We start from the raw sequence: 13,704 nt of genomic DNA on the forward strand, positions 1-13,704 counted from the left end.
AAATTGTTTCATGGGTGGCAAACCCTAAACATGTTTGCGGATGCAGATAGTTAAATGGTATGAAAAGAAGACTTAACAGCAAATTATAGTCAAAGCATGCTTATCACAAGTATAACAGACCAAGTGGCAAAAGAAAAAACATATTTAGAAGCATAAACTATAATCATACGAAATTTAAAATTCAATTCGACAAACATCCAAAAACCAAATTATAATTGTCTTAAAAATCATCAAACCAAACATCCAAAATCAATTGCAAACCATAGTCAATACAGGAATCAAATTACAACCGCAGTGTTCCATAAAATAAATTGCAAACCATAGTCAATACAGGAATCAAATTACATTAAGCAAAAGCAATTTTAACTTTATTCGTAACTCTCTAAATACCTCCTTGTATACCACATTTTTTGTTGTATTGGTAACATTACTGTCCTTGTCAAAGATTAATAGTTTAAGTCCATCTCTACTTTTCACTCGAGATAATGCTACGTATAGCTACCCATGTGAAAAAACCGGCTCCTTCAAAAACAAACCCACTCTGGATAGTGACTATCCTTGACTCTTATTTATAGTCATTGCAAAACATGCGGCCATTGGAAATTGTCTTCTTTGAAACTTAAAAGGCATTTTTTTGTCAGTAGGTGTGAGTGACGTCCTATGTATAAAAACTGGCTCCCCAATGTTAGTTCCAGATATAATTTGAGCTTTTATAATATGATTTCCGAGTGACGTTACTTGAAGTCTAGTTCCATTGCATAACCCACCTTTCTGATCAAGATTTCTTAAAAGCATAACCAGAACCCCAACCTTTAACACCAATTTATGATTCGGCAAACCAGATATTTTTAGGCTGTTTAGAATATCTGGTGAGTACAATGACTAATCAAAATTTTCATTAAGATACTCCTCCTGGCATATACTATTTGAACTTAAATATTCCTTTTCATTACCTGGAAACATTGAAAGCAACCGATCATTGATCTCTTGAACAACTTCATTAGTAGGTGTAAGTAGTGCTCTCTCTTCATAGAAATTTGGTTGCATATAGTTTGATAGAATAGAAGGGTAAACAAAGTTAATTAGTTCAGAAACAGGATCTAACGAATCATTAATGAGAAGATCATCAGGTATTTCAATAATTGCTTCACCATCATTGGTTCCACCAACTTTTCCTTCACCTAAATCCAGCAACCATTGAGCAAACATCTTGGTTTGTTCCATATTAGTGGAATCACCAACTACATTTAACCTCATATTTTTTGTTAGTCTTAAAACTTTGCATTCTGACCATAAGTAAGACGAACTTAAGGAAGAATTAACAATGTCTTGTCTACTTCCGTTTTGAACAACTGGTAAAATTTGCCTAAAATCACCTCCAAAAACAATTGCTTTTCCACCAAACGCCAATGTATTACAATTCAGTACGTCTTTCAAAGTCCTATCTAGTGCTTCAAATGCATGTTTATGAATCATTGGTGCCTCATCCCATATTATTAATCTGGCTTCACTTACAAGTTGGGCATCATCGGTGCCTGGCTTTATAGTACAAGTGGAGTCTTCATTCAGGTTTATTGGAATATGAAATCTGGAGTGTGCCCTCCTACATCCTGTCAATAACAAAGATGCAATTCCGCTAGAAGCAACATTTAACACAATCTGACCTTTGGATCTTATGCTTGCAGATAAGGTCTTCCATAGAAATGTTTTACCAGTTCCACCATAACCATAAACAAAAAAAACACCTCCTTTATTTATCTCAACTACTTTCGTGATTTCAAGGAAAATACATCTTTGTTCTTCAGTCAATGAAACAAAAAGATTATCATACTCATTTTGAAGATCTTGTGGTTCATAATTAAGCTCTTCGTTGGTCAAAAGATTGTTAGATGTAGATACGGAATGCTCATCAGGGAAAGGCATGGTTTCAAAATTTCGTAGCGTTGAAGCATTCCGTAGTAATAACTTTTCAATCTCATACAATGTCAAGTTCTTTATTTGTTCTTCGGTAAGTGATAAATCTGTAGAAGAAAACCACAAAATTCTATCTTTAGTATTAAATATATCTATAAATTCTATTATATAAAAATGCAAATAAATTATTTTGTTTAACCAACTAACTAACCTGTAGACTTTAAAGCACGTTGCTGATTGTAAAGAATACCATCAGACAAAATTTCCCAACTTTTTTCCCAAACAAAATCGGGTCTGGATAGACAGTGAGACGTTAACATCGTGGCAAATAAATTTCTTAGATAACCACCGGAACCGGAATTACTTGCTTCTTTAATTGCTTCAATATACTCCATGTCATCATCTAATAGGCCACACTCATAGCAAGCATCTCTAAACGCAGGGAATACCACGCCATTTACCGTGCGGATGTCCTCAAATGAGGTTGGACCTTTGACTTTGTTTAGTAGAATTCTTAGAAAATATGCTTCACCGAGTGCTAGAGACACTGAATGAATTCTGCCAATGGAAAACCCAAGTTTTCTTCGTTCCCAGCATTTGCCTTCTTTCTTCCATACAAATTTTGAAGGAAATTCAATATAATTAAGTTCTTTTACCTCATTATAAATTTGATTACACTCCATCCAAGATGTGAACATTGTGGAAGCCACGGTATCTTTTTTAAGGACATCTTCAACATCATCATCTGGACCATAAAAAACTTGTTGCTTATCAGGAAGATGGAAAGGGAGTCTCGTAACGGGAGGGTATCTGTAATGAATATCATATAAAAAAATCCTCCATGCCGCTTCACATGCTGAAAAATATCTACAATCATAGTACTCTTTTATTTCATCCACTCCTTCATCTTGATCATCTTCGGTACTATTTTTTACAACGGCAACTGTTGTTCGGTCCGGACCCTTATTAATATATTTAAACAAATACTTAATTGATCCACTCTGATTGCACCATTCCACATTAATATGTCCCTAATATTTTCTTAAAAGCTTTTGGTTGTAAGGAACAACACTTCGGTTATCCAACTTTACATCAGACTTGACAACAAAATTTCCAGAATCTCTTCTTCTGTATTGTGGAAAACCCTTTGTATCAACACAAGTTTTATTATGAAACTTCTTTGGAAACTTTTTTGAGCACCTTTTATTGACCATACAGGAACATTTCATATTATCAGCACCACATGGACCATGGATCATAAAATCGGTTACAAGTGTATACAATTCATGGTCATCATTTTTGTCTGGAATCTCATCGCAAATAAGTGGGTCAATATGTTTAACTGTCGGAAACTTATTATCTGGATGCCCACATAAATAAGCATATATGCGCATGAGACAACCCTCTTTTTTGAAACTCCACCGTATAAACAACTACATATAAATTAGGAGAAAATAAGTATGTTTATTGTTAAATAAATATAATATAACATTAACACACATACACACACACACCAAGACCGGTCCAACAATTTTGGAGGCCTAAAGCGATTCCTTATCTATTTTAAATCTGATGGATATAAAAGATTAAAATCTACACATTTATTTGGGTTTTGAGACGGGTAACAATAAACATTTTAAGGGTTATTAACTAGTAATACTATTGGGTTGCGCATATATATATATATATATATTACATTATAAAAAAGACAGGCAACCTTTCACATTCTATCTTTATCTCTGTGACATTTGTTAATTTCGGGTTATTTTATACTTGTATTCTTAATGTAAACCCGACCCGTTTTGTATCCCGAACCTTTCGATATTATCAAAATGATGAATTGTATGTTAAATATTTGTTTTATAGTTGTTGGATCAAAAAAAAAAAAACCTTTTCGGTTCTTAAAATTCCCCGGAAACACTCAAAACAAACTCCAGGGACTAAAACTACCAAAATGGACACTTGAATGACCCATTTGTAGTTTGTGCTTTCTTGGGTCTATAACCAACCCATTTTCATGAAACACCCTTTATGAAAGACCCATTCAACTTACCCTATATATACACACCCATCTTCTTCATTTGTGCTTGCTCATTTCTTCATTTCTCTCTCAAATTCTTTAATTCTAAGGTTGTTCTTCATAAGCTAATCTTTCATTTTAACTAACTTCTCAATACTTAAAGCTTGATGTTACAACATATATATAATATACACTCCTTGTTTACCTTCGGTCTTTCATTTCTCCGGTCTCGGCCGGTTGAAATCTCGGGCTAGTAAGGCAAGGTTACATGGAAGACTTTGTAGTCCTTGTTTATATATTTAACAAATCTAACCATATAACTTGTTATACTTGCTTAACTTCTACATATTTTAGTTTATTGTTCATATTTGTCAAGTTCCATGGTATTGGGTATGTGGTGACTAGCCTCGGTTTCATCCCGAGTTGAGAACCGAACCAAAAACTGAACCTTTTGTTTAAAAGCATTATTATTAACTTTTTGAATGTAAAACTTGAGTATTATTATTTATAAGTTATTTTACAAGTTCCATGGTAATTGGGTATGTGGTAACCATCCTCGGTCTTATTCCGAGTCAAGGAGCGAACCAAAAACCGAACTTTTGTTTAAAAGCTTTATTGTTAACTTTTTGAATGTAAAACTTGAGTGTTATTATTTATAAGTTATTTTAACAAGTTCCATGGTAATTGGGTATGTGGTAACCATCCTCGGTCTTATTCCGAGTCAAGGAGCGAACCAAAAACCGAACTTTTGTTTAAAAGCTTTATTGTTAACTTTTTGAATGTAAAACTTGAGTATTATTATTTATAAGTTATTTTACAAGTTCCATGGTAATTGGGTATGTGGTAACCATCCTCGGTCTTATTCCGAGTCAAGGACTGAACCAAAAACCGAACTAAATCGAGTTCACTCGCTTAAGACACACAAGTGTGTTTTTAGCCACCAAAACTCATATTTTTCTTCAAGATTATATTTTAAATCAATTTTAGTTAATTTCTAAACATACTTGGCATGTCGGTAACCAACTTGATCTGATAACAAGTTCGAACCGATAAGGTCGTATACTCGCTTAACGAACGTTAAGGTTCTTCACAATAGAACTACACACTTGGTTAAGTCTATTTTGATTTTATTGAGTTATCTCATAACATTTATTATTTTAGGAAGTTAACTGTGAGCTTGGTCAATTATCAAGTCTCGAACCGACAAACCCGAACACTCGTTTAAGCCTAGTTTTGGTATTCTTATAACCAAGGGTTTTGCAATATCGCATTTTAACCCACATTATTACTTAACATAGGTTGAGTAAAAGAAGAAAAAAAACTAATGAATAGAATACCGAGACCCGGTTTCGAGTAAACTTATTTTACAAAATCGTTTCTTTAATTTCTCAAATATTTACATTTTAAATCCTAAACTTTATTTATTTACTTTATTTGTCATGTATTTTATTTTAAACCCTTCCAAGACTACCTACTAACACAAGACCCGTTTAATATAGGTCTTGCTCGTTAAACCGATCTCTCCGATTATTCACGACACTATCTTTCAAGTTACTTGTTAACGTGAGTACTTTTTCATCCCCCTTTTTGGGGTGGCATTGCATAGTTATTCAAATTCAAATGATTTATACTTGAGTCTTAAACCACAACACGTATTGTATATGTTTACTTAAATAAATGCTCGATTTGGTGTTATATGCTTTACATGATTATGTGCAAATTCTTGAATGCTAAGGCGGGTAGCCTCATCAAAGTATGATCATACGTTAATTCCGAGTATATATGGTATCCCCATATAGAAAGGTGTCGTCAATGTATTCTTATTGACGATTTCATTATTGTCGTCAATGTATTCTTATTGACGGTTCGTCAATGTATTCTTATTGACGGTTTTATTATCTAAATTGTTGCTATTATTTATTATCTTCATATACTAGTTGTGGATTTCATACTATATACTTATTGTCCAAAACTATGAAAATTGCTCACCAACCTTCGTGTTGACAAACTCTATTTTATGCAATGTTACAGGTTTGATGTTAGCTTGATTGGATTACTTGAAGAAACTTATTATCTTGGCTTTAGGATATTAGAAAATAAAAGAACAAGCTATTTGTTTATCTATCTATTTGGCATTTTGTATGAACAATTGTTGTGTTATTTATGATGATATTGATTTAAATGAGTTGTTTAAATATTGTAACTTTATAGTGTCATTATGCAATGAGCAATCATGTCGCGCCTCGACGTTTCCGCCTTAATTTGTCGAGGTGTGACAATCTCTGATAAGACGTCGTAATGTTTATACTCCTCCACATGTCTGGTGACTTACACTTTCGCATCTGCCGTTATAGATGTTCCTTTGGCGAGGTTCCATTGCTCCTTCAATTGTCACCGTTACATCCTTTAATTCATTAATAGCTTTCAATTGATTGTTAGGGTTTTGAATCGTCACGCTATTCAATCAATGATAAGTTACAATTGAACTCTCAAATCATCGTTTCAATCATATCAGATTATCTTCCATTATCCCTTTAATTTTGCAGTGCACCGATTTTGTCATGGTCATCGTTATTCCTTCAGCTTGTCAATGATTACATATTTACATCGTTATCCAAAAGATATGGTAGATAGCTTTTGTTATGTGTTTGTAGTTCTTAATGTAGCTTCATAGTGTTTATTTAATGTTTATTGCATCCAGTTATGTAATGTTCTTGTTCATGCACGTTAAGTGTTTGATGGTATGTTTGAATGAAACTTAGGTTTTTGTTTAATGGTTCTTTTTTCTTATGTGTGCCTAATAGTGTTTCTGTTCATGAATTAAAACCTTGTCTTTTTGTATTTTTGTTTATGATTGCACTTGTCTTGGTTTAGACAAATTTTTGTTATGTTTACCTTGTTTGGGTTAGAAGGATCTTTGTTTCATGTACTTGCATCAAAACATAAAGATCCGGTGGTTAACATAGACGAATCTGACATCAACAATGAATCAGTTGAAATTGATTTTGTTGAAGACATTTATAAGTTCTACAAACTCTCCAAAACCAAAGACGGTTTGCTAGATTACATGAACTTACAGCCAGGTGCATCCTTAACAAGACCCCCAGTTTGGACCGAAACACTTAAGCACCACACGAGGTACATAAGCTATTTTTATAAATAATGTTGAGATTTTATGATTTTATGTGATTATTGCTATCATTTGATTATTCTGACCTCAAATAAGTAAGAATTAGGATTCTATTTTAGCTTAATATTGTGTATAGACTTACGTGTTTTTAACTTTAACATTGTTTTTGATGGATTTATTGGTTTTAGTTTTTCCTATATCATTTGTAGACCTTTAGCATTTGGTTTTATTTATATAACAGAGACATCAATGAGGAAATTCAAAGGTCAAATTGATTATGTGGGTCAACTCGCGAACCTGCTGGGTTGCCATTAGCATGATATGTTAAGCTAAACGTGTTCTCGGGTTCCATTTGAAACTGAGCCGAAACCGTTTAGAGTAAACCCAAACCATGATGATCACTGTCAAGTGTGGTTATTTTGACCCATTTACTAATGGTTAGTGATTGGTTATGCTCATGTTTCATAATTAAACGTTTATTCAGAAAAAAAAAAAGAAACAATTTGTTACATAGCTTTGGGTGTTTGTTTCATTCATCTAACCTTAAGATGTTTAAACAATTTACTTATCATTGAATGAAGCAGTGAAAATTGTAGCTCTAGCAAATACGTCTAGCTAGGTGTACATAAAACTCTATAATTGTTATTATATTATTATTATTATTATTATTATTATTTAGTCTTAACACCTTAAAGTTGACATTAATGAACTTGGATACATTACATGCACTTCGTGGTCTACTAAGTAGTTTCAATACATGGGTGCTGATCTCTTAGTTCTTGCTTTATCGCATGAGGTTACAGTTTTAACTAATCTTTTTCATATTTTAGGAAAAACGATACAAAGTATTGCTTTTTTGGCATCTTTATACGAAGCGAGCGTGTCCCCACATTTAGTAGGAACATCACTTTTTATATTGAGAAATTGGACACTTCATATGAATGTTGTAAGTTACAAATCTCTCAAATTAACTTAAAGATATTACAATTTTTTATATAAATATTTTAGTTGTTTTGGTCTAGGTATACACCAAATACAAATATTCTAGGTTTCTATCGCGTGTCTCCTTTAAAGGTTGCTGATTTTTCGTTCACCTGAGCCTTTTTTTTTTTTGCTTTAAAATGTTGAGTATTTTGACATGAACTCGTTTTCACTCGAGCCCGTTCTTGTCCAAAGCCTGTCGGTTTGTAACACTTTTTTGGAAGTTTAACTCATGTGAACACTTTTTTAAGTTTTTTAAAATGTTGATTATGAAGTTTTAACTCATGGGAATTTTTTTTTATTTGGATGCCCAGTTGATAATATGCTTTGAATAGGGCAGTTTGACTTTTTTTAGTTAACTGATGTAAGTGGTTTTTTTTATTTGGAGGTCCGGGGTTAATCAGTCTTATGTTTTAAATGGGTTAGCTTGACTTTTTTAGTCAACTGATCCAAGTGAACTGTTAGCTTCACTTATCATATATTTATATTTATACGTAGTAATTCATGTTGGGTTAATGCCGCGGAAACGTAATTAGCTTTACCTTGATAGTGAAAAACATAACACTTTTAAAATTATCTTTTACTGCAACAAACTTACTATATGTATTTCTTTTACACACATGTATTTGTTATGCTCCCGCAGATTCTCCATGCTTGTGTATCAATGTGGTAAGCCGGCCTTGACTTCATATCAACTTAAATTATCAAAGATAAATATTAAAACTCTGCTGAGTTCTTTCATATATAATTATTATCATTATATTACTTATAAACATTTATACTGATAAACATTTATATATTTTAGCTTTTGTTATTTTTAATTATTTATAAATCACAATCTTATATTCCTTTTGTGTTAAAACTGTTGCAATATGCATGTAGATTATTTGTTTCTTTTGTTAATGTTAAATATGAATCTTAATGCAGAAAGGCACTATCTTTGCATTTTGAAATGCCTGATACAGAAGTTATGGAGTTTTCATGAAAGTGTAGTGAAATGACTGTTCTACCTTTCAATAAAGAAAGAACAGCAAGAAAAGCTGGGTGGACATGGTAAGAAGACGAACAAGCTTATTCTTGAATCTACGGGTGTTAATTGCGTTGGGTTAGCGGGCTGAAATGTGCAACCTGAACACGACCCATATTATTTGTTATCTGAGTCAATGATTTTAACCCTAAGTCACACATATAAATTTGAGTCGAACCGAAAACGGGCCATTTAACTCATTTATCAAAAAAAAATTAAAAGATTTTTTTATTATATATGTATATAATTTAGATTTTGTTTTGAGTAAATGAGTAATTTGAATTTTTCTTTTTTTTTTTCCTGAAAAAATTTAAAAATCTTGTATTTGAATTGGAAATTGCAAGTGTACCTTTAGAAAAATAGAAAACATGAAAAACAAAAATACAAATATAACTTTAAAAGCTTTTTAAATACTTAAACGGATTCACAGGCCAACTTGTTTTTATGCGGGTCAACCCAAACTTGGCTTGCTTTCTAAACATGCCGTGTTAGTCAACCCAAAGCATGTTTTTTTTCATGTCGGGTTCCGGCCATGTCAACCGGATGAAATGATGATTGCAATATAATGAATGGAAATAATGGATCGTTTAGGATGAAGAATGGATCTTAATGTCAACAAGGGATTGTCAGCCACGTGTAATAGAAATCAAATGGTGAAGCGGTCTTTAACTTCTGACAGAAGTTAAAATGATGAGGATAAAATGTTTTATACTGTTTTTTTGCTTTGCCCGTATAGGTAGATGGACATTCGGCAAAAGTCACGCGCAAAGTGGGCAATTGAAGGGGACGAGAACTTGAAATTCTTCCATCAAATACTGAGCTCCAATACGAGCAACAGTAGGATCAGTGGCCTGATGCTGGATGGGCAGTGGATTACAAATCCCGTGACGATAAAAGGTCAGTTTTTTAATTATTTTGAAAATCTTTTCGCTGAACAAATGGAGAGTAGACCCAGTATTGAATGCCCATATTTGTCCCACATTTCGGAGGAGGAAGCCGAAGCTCTTGTAGCTCCTTTCTCCTTGTTGGAAATTAAAAATGCGGTATGGGAATGTGATGGGGATAAAGCACCCGGTCCGGATGGATTTAATTTCAAGTTTTTAAAACGGTTCTGGAATGGCCTTCAAGGAGATTTTATTAAACTGTTTGACGTATTCTACGAGGGGCAGCAAATAAACAATTCGTGTATGTCTTCTTTTATTGCTCTGATCCCAAAAGTAAAAGATCCTCTTCAACCAAAAGATTTTAGGCCTATAAGCCTAATTGGGTGTATTAATAAAGTCATCTCAAAAGTCTTGGTGAACCGGCTCAAAGGGGTGGTAAGGAATTTGATCTCTGAAGAACAATCAGCTTTCCTTTACGGGCGAAATATAATAGATGGGCCACTCATGCTTAATGAGATCATTGCGTGGATGAAGTCAAATCACAAAATGGGGATGATCTTCAAGGCGGATGTCAACAAAGCGTTTGACAGTCTCAATTGGGGTTTCCTAGACTCCATCTTGACTCAAATGCGATTCCCGGAAAAATGGAGGTCTTGGATAATGACAATAATAAAGTCTGGCCGTGCATCTGCTCTAATAAATGGGTCCCCGACAATGGAATTTGTGTGCAACAGGGGTCTTCGGCAAGGAGATCCTTTATCTCCTTTTTTATTTGTAATCGCAATGGAAGCACTGACAGGAATCATGAAGAAGGCTTCAAACAATGGCCTGTTCCATCCATTGAAATGCACGGCTAATGGTCCAACAATTTCACACTTGTTATATGCAGATGATATTATCTTCCTTGGAGATTGGTCGGAATATAATGCGAGGAATTTACAACGTATTCTACGCTGCTTTTTTCTTGCCTCCGGTCTCAAAGTGAACTTAACTAAATGTAGTGTTTATGGGTTAGGGGTGAATGAACTTGAGGTACAATCTATGGCGGAGATGCTACATTGCAAACCTGGGAAACTCCCCTTTCGATACTTAGGTCTTCAAGTGGGGGCCAACATGAATCTTGCAAGGAACTGGAACCTAATTATTGAAAAATTCAAAAAGAGGCTGTCCATATGGAAAGCAAGATCCCTCTCTTATGGTGGAAGAGTTACCTTGATTAAGTCCGTATTAAACTCACTACCAACTTACTACTTCTCATTATACAAAGCACCTTCCCAAGTTATTGAAGAACTAGAGAAACTAAGGAGAGTGTTCTTTTGGGGCGGGTCGGACAACAACTCAAAAATCAATTGGATTGCATGGAAAAAAGTGGTTGAACCCGTGGAGTATGGGGGTCTCGGTTTTGGAAGCCTTCGCGAGACAAACTTAGCAATGTTATCGAAATGGTGGTGGAGATTCAAACTTGAAAAAGGAAGTCTCTGGAGGAAAGTGGTGTGGGCAATTCACAATAACTCGCGAACTTGGAATTTCATCCCAGCAAAGATCTCTATCCCGGGTTCTTGGAAACAAATCTATAGCATATCGGGTCATCTATCAAGGTGGGGCGTGGATCTATCAACATCGATTAAAGCAGTAATGAGGGACGGGTCCAGTGTGATGTTTTGGCTGGACAGATGGTTTGATGACAGCCCAATCTATATCACGTTCCCTGACCTGTTCGCGCTGGAAAAAAACAAAAGATGCCTAGTGTCGGATAGGATAAAACATGACGGGAATAGGCTGCTATGGAGTTGGCAATGGATAAGACAGGAGCTGTCTGTAACGGAGATCCAGCAGCTACAAGCTCTAAAAACTTGCCTCAGTTCCACATCGTTTCAGGATGGGGAGGACACATGGAAATGGGAACCGGATGCAACTGGGGTATTTTCGATCAAAAGCATGAGGGAATACATACGGGAATCAAAAGGAATGCAACCGACAGGAGACTTCAAATGGAATAACTGGGTACCTTTGAAGGTAGGCATTGTAGCATGGAGGGCAATCCAAGAAAGACTACCGACTTTGGCGGCTTTAGCAGCAAAGAACATCCATTTAAACTCGGTTCGATGTCCATTATGCGGCGATTATGATGAATCTAGCGACCACCTTCTAGTATCATGTCAAGACGCTCAGATAATCTGGCAGGTCATTGCGCAATGGTGTAAGATCCCTAGTTTCTTTGCATTCAGTTTTAAGGATTTACTGAACCTACATCTGAGTACTCACGGATCCATGAAAAGAAAGAAGGCCATCAATGCGATCATTCTCATAACGTCTTGGAGGATATGGAAGATGCGAAACGAGGTGGTGTTCGAACATTCCCCCTTTTCACATTCAAAGATCATCGAGGATGTGAAGTCCTTGGGTTTCCTATGGATAAAGTGTCGGTCAAAGGAACCGGATATCACCTGGAACGCCTGGAGAAGGTTTGATGTCTTTAATTAAGGAATGTATGTAACGTATGGTTAGTAATTATACATCACTTGATGTTTCATGTATGTAATGTTTAGCCACTGGCTAATTGATGAATAAAATTTCTGTTGGCCGTTCAAAAAAAAAAAGAAAGCCTAGCATTGACTTTTGACGAGAATCAAAATGGTAGTGTAAATCTTTGACTATGTTTTTTTTGGTAAACTAACCCTTCTAGGTCAAAATATATTTTAATGTATGTACAAATTGGCCAAAAAGGTTGTGACATCGTCATGATTTAGTACAACTAGACAAGCAATTAAAGACAAAAGAACAGAACTATAAGATCGTGACATCTTCATAATTTAGTTATTTTCTTTAAAATGTTTACACAAAGACTCTCAATCAAAAAATAAGCCAACTTTTATAGGCATTCTTTTCACATAATTTAATATAGGGGCAAGCAAGAAAATGACAACATTAGTTTAATAAGTTTATATTATGCTTGATTAGAAAAATATCGTATTATAAGTTTGGTAATAAAAAAGATTCCAAAGATCTTTAGAAGTTATACCCAACGTTGACACCATAACGAACCAAAATGGTACCAACCGAATTCCATTTCCATAAGTTTAGTTTTTTAAAAAAGTATAGACCACATTAACCACAATCTAAACATTCTAAACCCATACTTTCTATATAGTTTTAATCGCAACCAAAGATTTTTTAACTTTTGCTTTTGTAACCAAATATCTTAAAAAGTTGCACACCCAATGTTGGCACCATAAAGAACCGAAATGCTATCAACCGAATTCTCATTGCCTCCCGCCGCAACGCGCGGGCACTCGTACTAGTATATATATATGTGTGTGTGTGTGTGTGTGACAATGAAAATATTGTAATAAAAAAATGCAACAGGCCTGCTTGAACTTTTCCGAGCAATTCCTTTTCTTTCAAGTCTTTAATCAGTGCATCTAACTTGATTTTAAACAATCTACATAATATATCAGGCCTGTCTTCGGACTTCAACGTCGTGTCTTTAAGAAACCTTTTCACTTCTGGCCAATTTGGATTACATGTAAAAGTTACGAAAAAATCAGGGTATCCAAACCACTTACAGAGAGACATCCCGTCTAAATAGTTCTGCATCATGTATCGACTACCACCGGTAAAAGATGATGGTAATATAACACGTTTTCCAACATTTGAAACATCTTTATTTCCTCTGTTTTTAATATTTCTTAGTTTCTCAATGTCTCACATCTCAGAACCTTCTGCTCTCTTCGAATGTAATAGAGCC

The 13,704-nt window shown here is 34.5% G+C and overlaps 1 protein-coding gene across 1 annotated transcript; it reads right to left on the reverse strand.

Moving 5' to 3' along the window:
- Nucleotides 1-552: 552 nt before the first annotated feature.
- Nucleotides 553-2,612, reverse strand: LOC143566277 (uncharacterized). The gene is made up of 3 exons (XM_077053021.1): nucleotides 2,126-2,612; nucleotides 954-2,021; nucleotides 553-866 (listed from the first exon to the last, which is right to left on the reverse strand). Exons 1-3 carry the CDS (start codon nucleotides 2,610-2,612, stop codon nucleotides 553-555), a joined length of 1,869 nt encoding a protein of 622 aa, XP_076909136.1.
- Nucleotides 2,613-13,704: the final 11,092 nt, after the last annotated feature.

Source organism: Bidens hawaiensis, unplaced genomic scaffold (genome assembly GCF_021521415.1).
Source record: "Bidens hawaiensis isolate Kalapana, Puna unplaced genomic scaffold, B.hawaiensis_p1.1 tig00022866_1, whole genome shotgun sequence".
Lineage (NCBI taxonomy): Eukaryota > Viridiplantae > Streptophyta > Magnoliopsida > Asterales > Asteraceae > Bidens > Bidens hawaiensis.